Genomic DNA, 16918 nt, shown 5'->3' on the forward strand with positions numbered 1-16918 from the left:
TAGATATAGTATATCAAATTGTCAACTTGTCAATCTTGGTCTATTTCAAAGGGGCTTTCATTTGTTCATTCTGGACATTTTTCTCCTTACACTATCCAATTTACAATGAAAACAACATAGGTGCTAGCATGCATGTCATCTAGACAAAAAAAAGTGACACGTAATTAAAGAGGAGAGACAAATGGAGTATTGACATCATGGGGATGCTAATTGATGTCTACACACGTTTCTATTCTTGTAGACAGTGTCGGGCCTCCAAATGCAGAGGTTTGTAGAACAACAGTAAGTTTTTTTTAATGAATCATCCAAGGTTTATCGAACTCAGAGAGGTAGATGTCAAAGATATGCCTCTCAAGCAACCTTGCAATTAAGATACAAGAAATCACTTGTGTCCCCAACATACTCAATACACCTGTCAGGTGTATATTACGGCGAAGAGATAGTGAAATACAAGTAATATGGATGATTATAAGTGTTAATTGCAATCTGAAATAGAAATGGCAGCAAGCAAACATGTAGCAGAACAGGTTGTAAACGGTGTTTCAATGCTTAGAAACAAGACCTAAGGATCTTACTTTCACTAGTGGACACTCTCAACAATGATATCATAATTGAATACATAAATATCATATCTTCACTATGCTACTCTGAACCACTCTTCGGTTGGATAACGAACACCTATTCGCCGCGTATGGCTGCAAAAGCAATCCTCAAAGTTCACGTTCCAAAACTAGGGACACCCCACTCTGTCACTTTGAGCATCCAAAGATGGTACTAACAAATACCACGATTTCATAGAGATATCCAACTCAAATTATAACTCATGATAAATATTTCTGTAATCTTTAGCCTAAGAGACACACACGGTGCGCACACTGTCACCTTCACACCATGGTGCAAGGTGTCTCCGGAGATCACAATAATAAAACTACTTGAGTAGCATAATAGATCAAGAGTAAAATCTACTTATTTAACTAGATTACAAATCTCATGATCACATAAAATCACACCATGGGAGAGAGATAGACCACATAGCTACCGGTAAAGCCCTCAGTCTCGGGGGAGAACTACTCCCTCCTCATCATGGGAGTCAGCAACAACAATGAAGATGGCGGTGAAGTCGATGGAGATGGCTCCGGGGGCAATTCCCCGTCCCAGCAGGGTGCCGACACAGAGATTTTTGTCCTTCGAAACTTGTTTTCGATAGCGGTGGAGCTACGAAACTTTTCGTGGATGGAGGCTGATTTCTTTAGGGTTTCGCGTCGGGAGCAATATATAGGCGAAAGGGCGATGTCGGTGCGCGCCCGGGGGGCCCACACCATGCCTATGCGCGGCTAGGGGGCCCGCGCCTAGGGGTGGTGTGGCCGCCTCCCGGATCTTCTCCGTCTCCACTTTGGACTCCATTTTCGTGATAGAAAAATAGGAACTTCGGATTTTGTTTTGTCCAATTCCGAGAATATTCCCAGAACAACTTTTCTGAAAATACAAAAACAGCAGAAAATAGGAACTGGTACTGTGACATCTTGTTAATAGGTTAGTTCCAGAAAATGCATAGAAATGCCACGAAGTGTAAACAAAACATATAGCAATTGGTGTAAAACAAGCATGGATCATCAAATAGATACGTTTGTAACGTATCAACATCCCCAAGCTTAACTCCTGCTCGTCTTCAAGTAGGTAAGTGATAACAAAAATAATTTTTTAGGTGTGATGGTGCTCCGGTGATGGCGCCAGACAATCTTGCTGAGCGTTGTTGTGGAAGCGGTTGGGAAACCCCAAGAGGAAGGCGTGATGAGCACATCAGCAAGTTTTCCCTCAGTAAGAAACCAAGGCTTAATCGACCAGTAAGAGAAAGTGTTATCACCAGATTTTGGCTAAATCAAGAGGTGGGCCGCGATCAAGATGGGCTTGGAAGATTACATATGGAAGATCTATGAAGCGGCCTTGCACGGAGAATTTGGGCTAGTTAGCCCGTGTATCTTAATATAATAGATTGTGTATCGATTTAGAAGTTAGAGTTTATCTCGTGCACGGTTTAGTGCACGCCCTCATTAGAAAGTCCGCTGGACTATAAATATGTACCTAGGGTTTATGGAATAAACAACAACTCACGTTCAACCCCAAAAACAAACCAATCTCGGCGCATCGCCAACTCCTTCGTCTCGAGGGTTTCTATCGGGTAAGCGACATGCTGCCTAGATCGCATCTTGCGATCTAGGCAGCACAAGCCCCACGTTGTTCATGCGTTGCTCGTATCGAAGCGCTTTTGATGGCGAGCAATGTAGTTATCATTAGATGTGCTAGGGTTAGCATTGTTCTTCGTTTAAGCATGCTTACGTAGTGCAACCCTTGCATATCTAGCCGCCCTCACACCAATCTCGGGTGTGGGGGCGGCACCCCGCTTGATCATTATTTAGTAGATCTGATCCGTTACGATTGCTCCTTGTTCTACAAGGATTAGTTTAATATCTGTAATAGTTAGGCCTTACAAAGGGGGGGAGGATCCAGTGGCACGTAGGGTGGCGTTCGCAAGTCCTAAACGGGATGTTCCGAGGATCAACTTCATGTTGGTTTTTAGGCCTTGTTTAGGATCGGCTTACGAGCACCGTGCGTGGCCGCGAGGCCCAACCTGGAGTAGGATGATCCGATTATGCGGTGAAAACCCTAAATCGTCGTAGATCTCATTAGCTTTATCTTGATCAAGCAGGACCACCAAGTATTCGTGCACCCCGTACGAATCATGGGTGGATCGGCTCTTTGAGCCGATTCACGGGATAACCCGAGAGCCGATCGAGGCTCGTATTTAACGTTTACATGTATGCCCTGCAGAAACTAAGCGAGGCATCCCCATCACCTTCCCGACCGGGTATAGGTCAGGTGGCACGCCCTTGCACTTCGCATCGCCGCGTGTGACCAGAAGAGCATTGCGGGCCGTCGCTCGGAGGGGTCTCAGCCAGCCGCAGCTCTAGGCTCTTCCCGGCTCTACGGTGTTGACAAGGCCGCCGCCCGCCGGTGGGTTTTGGCAGTCAACACATTCTGGCACGCCCGGTGGGACAAACGTCTACATCAACCACATCGCCATCTACATCTGAGATGGCGGACGGCACGCCAGTCACGTGCGATGAGATCAAAGCCATCATCGAAGCCGAACTCTTCGGCTCTTCCCACCGAACCCACTCCCATGGCGTCAGGGGGAGGGGTTCCACGCCCCAAGGCGCACTCGATGGGATAAATCTCTCCACCCCGTCGGAGGAGCGCACCAGGTCTCTGAAGCATGGGGATCTGCCCAAGGAGCTCAGAAGGAAACATGACGGGATCAAGGCAACCCTTGGAACCGAACTCATCGGCTCCTCTGAGAAGACCCGGTTGCACGATATCAAGCTCGGTGGAAACCCACGTCCGGGTCCCGGTGTCGACATGGTGGATCTCAGCCACCCCATAGGCTTTGGTGTCAATATGGCGGGATCTGCAAGCCGCCATGACAAAGAGGAAACAGAAAGCAGCCACTCCCGTGGCAAGGATGAAAAGGGAGCCGATCCGCGCGACCAGCCCCAAGGTGAGGACAGGCGGTACCTGGCAAGGGAGGGAACAAGAAGCATGCGGTATCAACGCCCACGCTCCAAGCACCCTCTCAACAAATACGAGCAACACCACGACCGACGTCGGCGCTACGACGCGGATGATGAAAGGAATTTCCAGTCTGATGCCGAGGTCGGAAGGTACCGCCAACATGGTAGAAGCAACGACGGGTACGATCGTCGCGCCGAAGGAAGGCCAAGGGGGCAGAGTGACATGGATAAGCACTGGGACTGCCCGTTCTTCAAACATTGCTGGGACTCAGGAATGAGCCGATTGCCAACGATCGAGGACTGCCGTAATGCAAACAAAGGAAGAAGGGTGCCGCTAACGTGTCTGTGTTCAGCCGGCTAGGGCCTTTCCCGCATCGGAACAAGCGTGCTGAGTCCCCTCAGATGGAAGATCTCGAGGAGCTAGAGGACGGTGGTGAAGAATACAAATATCATCGGCCCAGATGGTGCCTCGATGGGCTCGGCCGTTCCCGGAAGCAAAGAGTCCGGCGTCCGCGTGGGTTGGAAGAAGCTGAAAGATTATACCTGCGCACGCTAAGGAAGGCACGGCCTGATCTGGCCGCCAAAATTCTGCGAATCCTGGACGAGGAAGGTCAGCCACCAAGAAAAGAGTGGCGCCCCGAACAGAGAAAAGCCGATGATGAAACATCGGCTGGCACAAATATGGTGTTTATCCTCCCTTCGGAGTTCAGCGCTCCAGGATTAGATGAGACATCCGTGGCACAACTTGACTGCGGCCCACGGCCGGTTATCTTTGAGAAGCCACGAGAAAGAAGCTACAGGCATCCGAAGGCCCCGTACTTACGAGGGTATATCGATGGGAGGCCCGTAAATAAGATGCTCGGTGGACACCGGAGCGGCGATTAACATCATGCCGTACTCTATGCTACGTCGGTCCGGGACGCTCGAGTTCGGATCTAATCAAGACCAACGTAACGTTGAGCGACTTCAACGGCCAAGCGTCCGAGGCACAAGGAGTTCGAACGTGGATCCGACCGTAGGAAGAAAAACTATCCCTACGACGTTCTTCATCGTTGATAGCACGAGCAGTTATGCTGTTTTGCTCGGGAAGAGATTGGATCCACGCCAACTCGCTGCATTCCCTCCACGATGCACCAATGCATAATACGGTGGGATGGTGATGAGGTAGAGGTCGTCCAAGCCGATGACTCGGCCGAAGTTTCAACGGCCGGCATGAACGCATGGGAAGCAGCAGGCCAAGAACCCCTCTCGAGCATCAACTTGGACGACCGCGAGCGCATCGATGTGACAAAGGGAAGGGTTAAGCTAGTTTTATCCACTGGCCTGACCATGTAGTTGAAGCCGAGCGATGTGCAAGTTGGCGAGGCTGATCCTTGGGATCGGCCCCAAGGGTCTATGAAGGGGCATTACAAAACCTTCACTGAGCAAACAACGTGGAGGCCGATTCCAGTAATCGGCCGTGAATATCCTCACCATCCATACTGCCTGGGTTCAACACATTCACGGTCCAACAGAGCCGATGTCATCAATTCTCTTGACAGAATCGGCTCGGGGCGCCCAAGTGGATAAAACACGAGGATATGCGATGAGAGGAGTCTCATCCTTTGATGGTGGATATTGGAGTATGGGGGCCGATGCACAAGTCGGCCGAAAAAATTCGAATTTTTTCAAGAATAGCCGATGCGCAGACATCGACTTAAGAGCAGAGGGCTAGTTCCCTCCAAACTGAAGAAGCTCGGGGGAGGGTGGCTCGCCCTGAAATTCCCTCACTCTAAAGAGCCGATTTTGTTGAATCGGTTGACACGGCGTTGCGAGTTGGAAACCAAGGATGATCGACGTGATCAGCTCGCTGCTATTCTCACCCGACTAAGGCCCGGGGGGCAGCTCACCTTGAAGGTTCTTTGCTCCGGGGAGCCGATTTCGTTGGAATCGGCTGAACTCTGCACCACAAGTTACCTGAAGAATGGTGCTTATGTTGCAAAATTATCATAGCCTGCTGGATCGGCTGTATGGACCCTCGACGGAAGGGAGGTGATCGGCTGGTGGCCCTGCAGGGATAGCTCTCTTGGACAAGGTTGAGCCCGCCCCGAAATATCAATGGTGATGATCCATTCTTTATCCTCGCCTTGGCCGAGGCTCGGGGGCAGCTCGCCCTCGAGGTTTAACCAACTCTGCCGAAGTGGGCTCACTCTTCGTGACGGCTCGTTCAAAAGACAGTGATTATTGTAGAAGGAAGCTGCCGGAGCTGAGCGAGCAGAATTCGGAGAGGATAATTTAAAGGAGACCTGATATTATTTCAGGAGTTTTGCCGCTAAGTTCAACATGCCATCTTGAGAGATCTGCGTTTACAACTCATGGGATTTGCGCGATTAGGGCTTGGCCTTGTTTGGCAAGGAGTTTGGGTCTGGGTGGATCTATCTCGAAATCTATCGTGAGAGACCGATGCGATGCCATCGGCTTGTTGGGCATTGTCCAGTTTGGCAATCGGCAGAATCAGAACGAAAGGCAATCGGCTAAATTATCATGAAGGGAATCGGCAAAATCGAGTTGGGGATTTCTTCATTGATAAGCCAGGTTTCTTACATAGAAGAGCTGATTGCTCTCAAAAGGAAATACCAGGGGGATACATTGCCCCGTCTACTACTGCTAGCCCTATGCTAAGACCCTATCTAGGGGCCGCTGCTGCCCTCGTCGTCGTCACCGTCGTCGCCACTCGCCGGCGCTGCTCCCTGCCGGCTCGTCATCATCGCTCCCGGCCGGCCGCCGACAGGACCCTCGTCGTCTTCATCCTCTTCGTCGGCGTCGTCGTCACCTGCCGACGTCGCCGAGTTCCCGGGCCGAAGGTGGCGGCGTTTGGCCGGCGGCTCGTCGGAGGAGCTGTCTTCATCCTCCTCCTCCTCTTCCTCCTCCTTCACCTCCTCGGAGGTGGTGAAGTCCGCCCGGGAGAGGCGGTCGTCTTCGCTCTCCTCCACCACTTCCTCGTCGGCAAGGAAGCGGAGGTCGCTCTCCCCGTCGGTGTGGGATTTGTCATCCTCGGACCTGACGGAGGAGTCATGGTCCTCTTTGTCCCACTTCGTTGGGGCGAGGATGTCGTACGCCGCTTGCGTACCCCACGAGGGCGTCGACTCTCGGATGGGAGAGGACACGTGGGAAAGATCCGACGAAGAAGAAGAGGAAGAGGAAGAGGACATGGTTGCAGGGGAGGGTTTTTTGGAGTGCTGCTGCGGAAGGGGTAAAGAGGAGAACTGTTCGATGCGGCTAAATAAAAGGAGGTGGGGGTTTTTAATTTCCGAGCAGTTCTCGAGGACATGGTGCCAAAACTGTCAAATCGTGCGGAGAAGTTGGGAAGGCAAGTCGTCATGATGAGGCATGTCTGCGACAGTTCCGCTCTCGCCGTGACACGACCCCTCCGAGGAAAAAAACGAGTGGTTTTGAAATTATCATTACCAAAACCAGGGGGGCATGTGTTATCACCGGATTTTGGCTAAATCAAGAGGTGGGCCGCGATCAAGATGGGCTTGGAAGATTACATATGGAAGATCTATGAAGCGGCCTTGCACGGAGAATTTGGGCTAGTTAGCCCGTGTATCTTAATATAATAGATTGTGTATCGATTTAGAAGTTAGAGTTTATCTCGTGCACGGTTTAGTGCACGCCCTCATTAGAAAGTCCGCTGGACTATAAATATGTACCTAGGGTTTATGGAATAAACAACAACTCACGTTCAACCCCAAAAACAAACCAATCTCGGCGCATCGCCAACTCCTTCGTCTCGAGGGTTTCTATCGGGTAGCGACATGCTCGCCTAGATCGCATCTTGCGATCTAGGCAGCACAAGCCCCACGTTGTTCATGTGTTGCTCGTATCGAAGCGCTTTTGATGGCGAGCAACGTAGTTATCATTAGATGTGTTAGGGTTAGCATTGTTCTTCGTTTAAGCATGCTTACGTAGTGCAACCCTTGCATATCTAGCCGCCCTCACGCCTATCTCAGGTGTGGGGCGGCACCCCGCTTGATCATTATTTAGTAGATCTGATCCGTTACGATTGCTCCTTGTTCTACAAGGATTAGTTTAATATCCGTAATAGTTAGGCCTTACAAAGGGGGGAGGATCCAGGTGGCACGTAGGGTGGCGTTCGCAAGTCCTAAACGGGATGTTCCGAGGATCAACTTCATGTTGGTTTTTAGGCCTTGTTTAGGATCGGCTTACGAGCACCGTGCGTGGCCGCGAGGCCCAACCTGGAGTAGGATGATCCGATTATGCGGTGAAAACCCTAAATCGTCGTAGATCTCATTAGCTTTATCTTGATCAAGCAGGACCACCAAGTATTCGTGCACCCCGTACGAATCATGGGTGGATCGGCTCTTTGAGCCGATTCACGAGATAACCCGAGAGCCGATCGAGGCTCGTATTTAACGTTTACATGTATGCCCCGCAGAAACTAAGCGAGGCATCCCCATCACCTTCCCGACCGGTATAGGTCGGGTGGCACGCCTTGCACTTCGCATCGCCGCGTGTGACCAGAAGAGCATTGCGGGCCGTCGCTCGGAGGGGTCTCAGCCAGCCGCAGCTCTAGGCTCTTCCCGGCTCTACGGTGTTGACAAGGCCGCTGCCCGCCGGTGGGTTTTGGCAGTCAACAGAAAGGCGTGACTTCTGAAGGTGTTGCTACCTGACTAGTGGCATGGCGCACTACCGGCGTCAGCAACAACGTGGAACCTGCACACAACACAACCAAATTACTTTGCTCCAACTTGCAGTGGGGTTATCAATCTCACCGGTTTGCTGAACACAAAGGATTAGACGTATCGAGTCGAAAGAGATGTTTGCAGAAAGTAAACAGAACAGGATTGCAGCAGATGAATTTATCAATGTAAATGAAATGGGACCTGGGTCCACAGTTCACTAGAGGTGTCTCTCCATAAAGATAAATAGCATGTTGGGTGAATAAATTACAGCTGGGCAATTGATAGAATACCGATCATACATGACAAGATGATTACTATGAGATTTGATTGGGCATTACAACATAATACATAGACCGTAATCCAACTGCGTCTATGACTAATAATCCACCTTCCGGTTATCATCCGAACCCTTTTTAGTATTAAGTTGCAAGCAACAGATTATCACATTAAGCAATGTGTGTAAATTAAACAATAGAATTACCCTTGGATAAAATATTGTTGTTTTCTCCCTAGTAGCAACAACACATCTACATCTTAGAAGTTATTGTCACTCTTCCAGAAAACTAGAGGCATGAACCTACTATCGAGCATAAATACTCCCTCTTGGAGTAACAAGTATCCACTTGGCCGGAGTATCCACTAGCAACGAAGAGCATGCAAGATCACAAATGACATATGACATGAATATATAATCAATCTCAACATAGTATACAATATTCATCGGATCTCAGCAAACACAACATGTAGGGTTACATAAAGATGATCTTGATCATGTAGGGCAGCTCACAAGATCTATACATGAAGCACAAAGTGGAGAAGACAACCATCTAGCTACTTCTATGGACCCATAGTCCAGGGATGAACTACTCACGCATCACTTCGTAGACAGGCATGGCGATGTAGATGCCTCCAGCGATGATTTTCCCCTCCGTCAGGGTGCCGGGAAGAGCTTCAGAACCCCCGAGATGGGTTCTGCGATGGCGGCCGCGACAAAACTTTTCTTGGATGGAGGCTCGGGTATCCAGGGTTTTCCCGAGAAGATGTATAAATAGGCGGATTATTTAGGTTGGTGGGGTGCCTGGGGGGCCCACACCCCCCTTGGCGCGAGCCAGGGCCAGGCCGCGCCAAGGGTAGGTCTGGCCGCCCTGTGGCACTTCCTCGACCCCCCCCTCTGGACTTAGTCTTCGTTTCGGTAAAATATTGACTTCGGCTTTTGTTTCGTCTAATTCCGAGAATATTTCCTGTACAACTTTTCTGAAAAGAGCTTGATGTCTACGCACGCTTCTATTCTTGTAGACAGTGTTGGGCCTCCAAGTGCAGAGGTTTGTAGAACAGCAGCAAGTTTCCCTTAAATGAATAACCCAAGGTTTATCGAACTCAGGGAGGTAGAGGTCAAATATATCCCTCTCAAGCAACCCTCTTAGGGAGAAAACTCCGGAGCAACAGGAGAAACCGCCGGAGGAAAAACCGCAATAGTCTGAGCCAGTTCGGCCCAGGGCCCGGTTAGACCGGCCTCCAGACCGGCCTGCCCGGTCTGTGGCCCGGTTGACCGGCCGCCAACCGGATGCGTCGGACCGGAACACAACCGGACGAATTTTTGCGAACTTCCCGGTTTGCCGCCCGGTTGACCGGGTTCTACGCCAGGCAGCCCGGTCACTGGCCCGGTTGACCGGATTTCATACCAGGTTTTTCCTGGTCGCGAAATTTCGTCTTCTTCCCGATTCTGGTCGCGATTTTGACCTCCGAAACAGCCATGGATGACCTCCAAACTACACCAAACAACGCCAAACTTCCTCCAACCAACCTCCTTCGACCGAGAGCCAAACTCCTCCGATCTTAGAGCTAATCTTCTCCGATGCAAACCGATCAAAGAGATCGATCAACAACACCTCGCCGTGAGCAACCCAGAAAGCTGATACCACATGATATGGGTGGATCCAAGCCGATCCACCTAGATTGATGCCCGATCTTTCACAGCGAGAACCTGGGGTAGTAAATCCTCCCAACAACGCGATGAACGCAGCGTGGAGAAGAGGGAACGAATCCAGCAAGCAACGGATCGATGAATCGATACGCCTCAAACCTGAGCTAGACAATCCTTGATGAACACAAGAACCTTCGCAGCGGATATAATAGATAACGGCAGCGCCGTACTCCCGGAGGGATGATACACGTGATCACACGCAATAGGGAAACCCTAATCTTTTAGACTAAACTTGTTCTACCCTAAACCCTAGCCGTGCCATCTCCTTATATGAGAGGGAGAGCTGGCCGGCCGGCCCCCCTTAATGGGCCTAACCTAGTTCGACTTGGACAGGCCCAAGTCAAACAGACTCTATTAAAACCCTAGAACATTATTTCCTAACACAGAATGAATGACACAACCTTAGACTTAATTATTACATGGCGTAGGTCGTCCTAGCGTGTCACTCCTGAATCCTTGATGGCGTACCACCTAGGTTGGTGGAGTCCTGAAATTGGGCTCCACATAGGCCTCCGTGCCCATATCAACCCTGCAATTAAGATACAAGAAGTATCGTGTGTCCCCAACACACGAATACACTTGTCAGGTGTATAGGTGCACTATTTCGGTGAAGAGATAGTGAAATACAAATAATATGGATGATTATAAGTGATAATTGCAATCTGAAATAAAAATGGCAGCAAGCAAACATGTAGCAGAACTGGTTGTAAACGGCGTTTCAATGCTTAGAAAAAAGGACTAGAGATCTTACTTTCACTAGTGGACACTCTCAACAATGATATCATAATTGAATACATAAATATCATCTTTTCACTATGCTACTCTGAACCACTCTCCGGTTGGATAACGAACACCAATTCACCGTGTAGGGCTGCAAAAGCACTCCTTAAAGTTCGCGTTCCAAACCTAGGGACACCACACTCTGTCACTTTGAGCATCCAAAGATAGTAATAACAAACACCACAATTTCATAGAGACACTCAACTCAAATTATAACTCATGATAAGTATTTCCGTAATCTTTAGCGTAAGAGACACACATGGTGCGCACACTGTCACCTTCACACCGTGGGGTAAGGTGTCTACGGACATCACAATAATAAAACCACTTGAGTAGCATACTAGATAAAGAGTAACACATAATTATTCAACTAGATTACAAAGCTCATGATCACATAAAGATCACACCATGAGAGAGAGATAGATCACATAGCTACCGGTAAAGCCCTCAGCTTCGGGGGAGAACTACTCCCTCCTCATCATGGGAGTCAACAACAACGATGAAGATGGCGGTGGAGTCGATGGAGATGGCTCCGGGGGCAATTCCTGATCCTGACAGGGTGCCGGCACATAGATTTCTGTACCCGAAACTTGTCTTCGATGGCGGCGGAGCTACGGAACTTTTCATTGATGGAGGCTGTTTTCTTTAGGGTTTTCGCGTCGGGAGCAATATATGGGCGAAAGCGCAATGTCGGTGGGCGCCCGGGGGGGCCCACACCATGCCTAGGCGTGGCCAGGGGGACTTGCTCCTAGGGGTGGTGTGGCCGCCCCCGGCTCTTCTTCGTCTCCCCTTTGAACTCCGTCTTATTCCGAGAATATTTCCAGAACAGCTTTTCTAAAATACGAAAACAACAGAAAAAAGGAACTGGCACTGCGCATCTTGTTGATATGCCTGTTCCAGAAAATGCATAGAAATGCCACGAAGTGTAGAAGTATAGAGTTGTAAACCATGATAGCAACAAGGTACAACTATTTATGCTCTCAAACTAGAGTGCCATAACTCTACTTTTCTATGCACTAAAGCAATTACACCTCTAGCGATTGACTTTTTTGCTTTTATTTTAAAATACAATGGCTTGTACATCTAAAGGTATATTAGTACTTATCCCCCGCAACAGGGTAGATTTAGGAATTTTGCATGCATCTAAAATCGTGGTGGATTTTTTTTTGCTTTTGTTTTAAAAACACAAAGTGATTGAAATCACTACGCACTCTTGATGATCTAGGTGTTATAATTTGTAATGTGTTTTGGATTTTGAAATAACCTTTATTGATATTTGCAGGAAAGGGAAACATGGAAAAGAGAATTACAAATACAACATTTGAATTTAAAAATGAAATTTGAATCTTACAATCAAATTTTAATTCATATTTCAGTCAATTACAAATAGTAGTTGAATATCCATGCGCTGCTACAGAGAAACAAACCATTTTATTTAAAATTTTAGTGTCAAACATAATACACAAGTATTGTTCAATTGCATAATGCCACCAATCACGTATTTCCTCTACCCCTTTTTTGTAACTAAATTCATTAATGTTTTGAAAAAAGATATCCAGAGAGCTATCAGATTGCACAATCCACGAACAGTTGATGTTGTAATAGTTCTTGCTGAAAAAGAGGAAGAACTGCTGGAGGAGGTGTGGCCCATTCCTTCACACTCCGTTTAGATGTACGATTTCAACCTAAAATTGAAGAATTGGAATCGTACCAACCGAATTCCACGCATTTGGACGTCCACCGAATCATCGCTCGGAAACCTCGCCAAATTCTCTTTTTTCACTAGTCCAGGAGCTCCCCGCGGGACGGAGACGAGCAGCTGCGAGGCGGCAGCGGAGAAATCTTGGGCGGACCGTGGCGGCGACGACGGCGGCGAGCAGGTACTCCATTATCATCTAGCAGACCTCGATCTCTCCTCCCATGGCTCCCCTCTATCTCTCCTCTCACAGAGCCCTGCTCCCCTTTCCTCCCATGCTTGTCCCCGTCCCATCTCCTCCCATGGCCGCCCCTCCCATATCCTTCCATGGCTCCCCCCTTCTCTTTCCTGCAATCCATCTCCTCCATTCTCGACCTCTTCACATGGAGCCCCATTCGTTCCTCCTCACAGAGCGCCCTGCACTATCTCCCCATGTTATTTAACCCTAGAACATCAAAAGAATCTTAATCACTCTCTCCCTTTTGCAGGTCAATTCCAGTTTGTTGTAGCAGAATCCGCAGGAATCAATTCAAGAAAAGGTAACAACAGTGCTCAGTGCTCACGTTCTTTGATTTCCTGTGTTAAATTGTTAGTGATTAGGAGCAGATAATATACTCTGTACAGTATGATTACATACATATGCCCCTTAATGTTGTGCTACTAGTACTGTGTGATACATGATGTGTTTATTTTACATGTAGCTATTTAATTATTGTATATGCAGATGGTTTAATATGGCATGAGATTAGCACGATGACATGCTGTCTCTTTACTTTGCATTAATTTTTTTTGTATGTTCTGTTTGCAATTGTGTGTACCTGGACAATGTCGAAACCACCATTAGATTTGCTATCTTGCATACTTGAAGAAAACAAAAGGAGAAAGAAGAGACGGATGTTATTTTCAGAACTATACTTTGCAATGATTGTTGTGGTGGTAGATTATGTCAGTAAGGAGACGATACCAAGAGATTATGTCAGTAAGGAGAGGGTACCAAGAAGAGTCTATCAGTAATCTGTATGGAACTTGCTCGACAGCGACATCAGATGCCATTTTCTATCGTCGCTTGCCCAGATTTGGCTCAAATTTGAACTGTAGGCTCATTTTAGCATGCTTGTTGTTTTTTCTGTATTTTGTTCATATTTGTCTGGGCTGTTCTAAATTTCTGGACAGCAACTTGATATGTCATTTTACCATTTCAGAATTGCTCAGATTTGGAGAGAATTTGAACAGTAGGCTCATATTAGTATGTTTGTTTTTCTCTTCTTTCCCCAGATTTCTCTTCCCAGGATCTTCCCTTGAAGCACTAGGCGATGCCGCCAAGGAAGCGGGGGAAAAGGGGGGCTACCACCGCCACCAAGCAGCAGCAAACGCCACCGCCCGAGCCGCCTGGCCCTGACGCTCCCGTGCAGGAGAAGCTGCGGTGGCTTGCTGACCAAGAGAGTAAGTGTCTCAGAGCCCTAACTCCCTCCCTGCTCCTTGGCCATCTGTCCTGCCCAACATTTTTGAAATACAATCTAGGTTTGATAGTTTGCAGCTATCAGTCAGACCTGTGAGTTGCAGGATACATCAGTTGCTGCCCTGATGGAATGATGCTTTGCAATGTAAACGGTTAAAAATACTTCAGTTCTTGCGTAGGTTCGTAGGAACAGCTTGTCAAGCTGTGTCTTGTGGGGTTAAGTGGTGTGTATCTGGGCTTGGCGTGACGTGATTGCATGAATCCATGTGTCAACAGTACATTGTGGACCTGTTTTATCAGTTTCATTGTTATGGTATGAAATCGGGAGCGGGGAGCTCCTTAATCGAAAAGAGAAACTATCTGGGAGATTATATAACTACCTATATTCACCAGCTGGATCGAGTCCCCAATCATGACTGCTTTAGTACAAGTTTTTCTTCTTTGCACAAATCAGATATCAAACTGTAGAAAGCAACTGTTCAAATTATCTGCAGGAATCAGTTAAAAATTGTCTCGAGGAGGCAAGAAACATTTCTTAATGTTGACTTTGGTTTGAAGGATGCAGCATCCACAATTTTACAAAGATGTAACGTCACCATTATTGTTGTACTCTCAGTTCGTAGGCTACAGTCTGGAACCGATCTTGAACTCGAAATTTAATGTTAATGGCAAGGTTTGTAATCTAGTGCACATAAAATATGGTACTGAAGGCTAATACTAAAATCTTATTGTCTTGGCAGATGGCTTCAATATGTCTTATCTAACGCTGACTAGCATTTAGTAAAGGGTGCATTAAATTTAAAAACTTAAATTTACTTGTTATCTTGCTCAGTACTCCCACTTCAATACATAGAAGCACTGCCCACTTCACTTAATGTAATGATCAGGACTTCAATGCTAATCCAGTCTCATCAATAAATAGTTGAACGTCGGAAAGCTGCCATCAGAGCTATTCAAGCAGCAGAGGTTGAGGGTGTACTTTCTCGGATACGCTTAGCGCGAACCTACGTTTCCAAGGAGCAAGAAGAAACATGTGCCTTGCAATATTTTCAGGAGAACTTGCCCAACGTGTCAGTTGTCCCGAATGAAAAACAGGACGAGCTTGAGTTGAAGTGGAATGAGTGGGATAATCACATATATGGAGACCAGAGGGATGACAAGGTTTCACGAGCTTCGATCACGTCATTGGCAACTGCTGCTGGTTTTCATTTCTCGGGAGATTCAGGTTCGAGTTCCATCTGCTTGTTGATGATTTACTCTTATAGTGAATGATTTTGTCACCTTATATAATGTGCAGTGCAGAAGAACTTCATTGAGAGCACCTTTGATTTTAACAACTTTGTAAGTATTTCTTTGTATAGTGGTACCAGATATTTTTGCTGTACCCTTCAGAACTCTTAACCATTCCCTGCTGCTTTGAAGACTTGGAGTGAGCTACCCGAAGGTCAGATGACAGGGGCAGGGGATTCTCTACAGATACCCGGGGTTTGTGCTTTACCCTCTACACACAAATGTCATCTTATTATTTTAAATCTGGATGATCACAATGAATAGTTTGGTCTTGAATCGCCTTATAAGCTTTCCTGTTGGTTGTAACATAACCCTTAACAGGCTACGAGTAGCCGACTCTCTTTTGGCATGACACCGAAAACTGTAAGAGTACCCAAGAATGGCGAGATGCTCTTATCTGTGCATGGGTCACCTCTTGGAGTGTACAAAGAAGAAAGTCTGGCAGCCATTACTGGTATTTGCTTGCTCCTAATACAACACCCATCTCTTATTGCTGTTCATTTACTAATATAGAAAAAACATGTTACAGAATCTGGAAATGGAAGTGAAGAGCTGCCTCGTGATGCCACTGGCCCTCTGTAGTAGCAGTAGTAAGAATGCTTAAAGCTCAAGTCCCTGTCTTCCTTTATGCATCTAGTTGGTGGTTAATCCTTTATTTTCGTTGCAGGAGTAAGCTGTGGGATACTAATCAGAACTTCAACCACTAATTCAGGGTATTCGTAGAGTCTCAACCCTCAGTGCCTGACGAGGTTCGGTGTGTTTAGGTTATCCTTTTGTGTAGTTTGATGAAGCATGTTGTAGGGCGCCAGTTTTAGTCAGCTGAAACCGTTTGTCAGGTGCTTTAGCACAGTGTTGTCCTTTTGTGTAGTTTGATGAAGCATGTTGTCTGTTGTTAACTTCGCCACCAGGAAGCTGGTGGGATTAGCTGAATCTTTGGTGCGGCATTCGTGATTCACCCAGTTATTAAGACTTCTGTAACGAGATGAGATGAGACATGGTGCACTGGACTACTGGCCATGCTGTAAACGGAACTGCTATTTGACAAGATCTTATCATATCTTTCTGATTTGCAAGTTGCAAAGCATCTTACTTTTGACTTCGTTTCTGAGATCAATACCGTGCGAATGATGGTGAATCAGTAGTGTTCAAATGAGTTATATCAGATACTATTCTGGAGAAGAAATAATTCTGTGGAACTGCGATACATATTGTATCGTCAGATCCACCGTTTCAATTATTTTCTCCACGGCTCCACCACGCCCGTGTTGCCTAGTAGTTTTTTTTTTTTAAACAAGACCCAACGAGCCCAGCTTTACATTCAAAGCTAAAATAGTGACTTACAACTGGAAAGTGCGCGGTAGAGACAAGCACGAGTTCCATCAGCCAATCCCAGCACGATCGCCTCTCCCATTGCTCAGCTCTTGCAGTTTGCCATAGAAACCTGCTCATGACATC

The 16918-nt window shown here is 47.3% G+C and overlaps 1 protein-coding gene across 2 annotated transcripts; it reads left to right on the top strand.

Moving 5' to 3' along the window:
- Window positions 1-12634: 12634 nt before the first annotated feature.
- On the top strand, window positions 12635-16552 carry LOC124687915. Of its 2 annotated transcripts, none has more exons than XM_047221641.1 (9): window positions 12635-12898; window positions 13203-13253; window positions 13990-14157; window positions 15096-15398; window positions 15471-15514; window positions 15596-15658; window positions 15785-15917; window positions 15993-16053; window positions 16131-16552. In XM_047221641.1, exons 3-8 carry the CDS (start codon window positions 14028-14030, stop codon window positions 16043-16045), a joined length of 726 nt encoding a protein of 241 aa, XP_047077597.1. In that variant the 5' UTR covers window positions 12635-12898; window positions 13203-13253; window positions 13990-14027; the 3' UTR covers window positions 16046-16053; window positions 16131-16552. The 2 variants fall into 2 exon arrangements, with proteins under 2 accessions (XP_047077597.1, XP_047077598.1); XM_047221642.1 differs by having other exon boundaries at window positions 12640-12658.
- Window positions 16553-16918: the final 366 nt, after the last annotated feature.

This window comes from Lolium rigidum, chromosome 2 (assembly GCF_022539505.1).
Source record: "Lolium rigidum isolate FL_2022 chromosome 2, APGP_CSIRO_Lrig_0.1, whole genome shotgun sequence".
In the NCBI taxonomy this organism is placed as follows: domain Eukaryota; kingdom Viridiplantae; phylum Streptophyta; class Magnoliopsida; order Poales; family Poaceae; genus Lolium; species Lolium rigidum.

What these genes read in the sequence shown, in the direction of transcription:
- LOC124687915 (XM_047221641.1), top strand. Translation starts at nt 14,028, where the DNA reads ATGCCGCCAAGGAAGCGGGGGAAAAGGGGGGCTACCACCGCCACCAAG. An exon ending in TCATTTCTCGGGAGATTCAG is followed by an intron (nt 15,399 to 15,470) that starts GTTCGAGTTCCA and finishes TATAATGTGCAG; the next exon opens with TGCAGAAGAACTTCATTGAG. An exon ending in AAGTCTGGCAGCCATTACTG is followed by an intron (nt 15,918 to 15,992) that starts GTATTTGCTTGC and finishes AACATGTTACAG; the next exon opens with AATCTGGAAATGGAAGTGAA.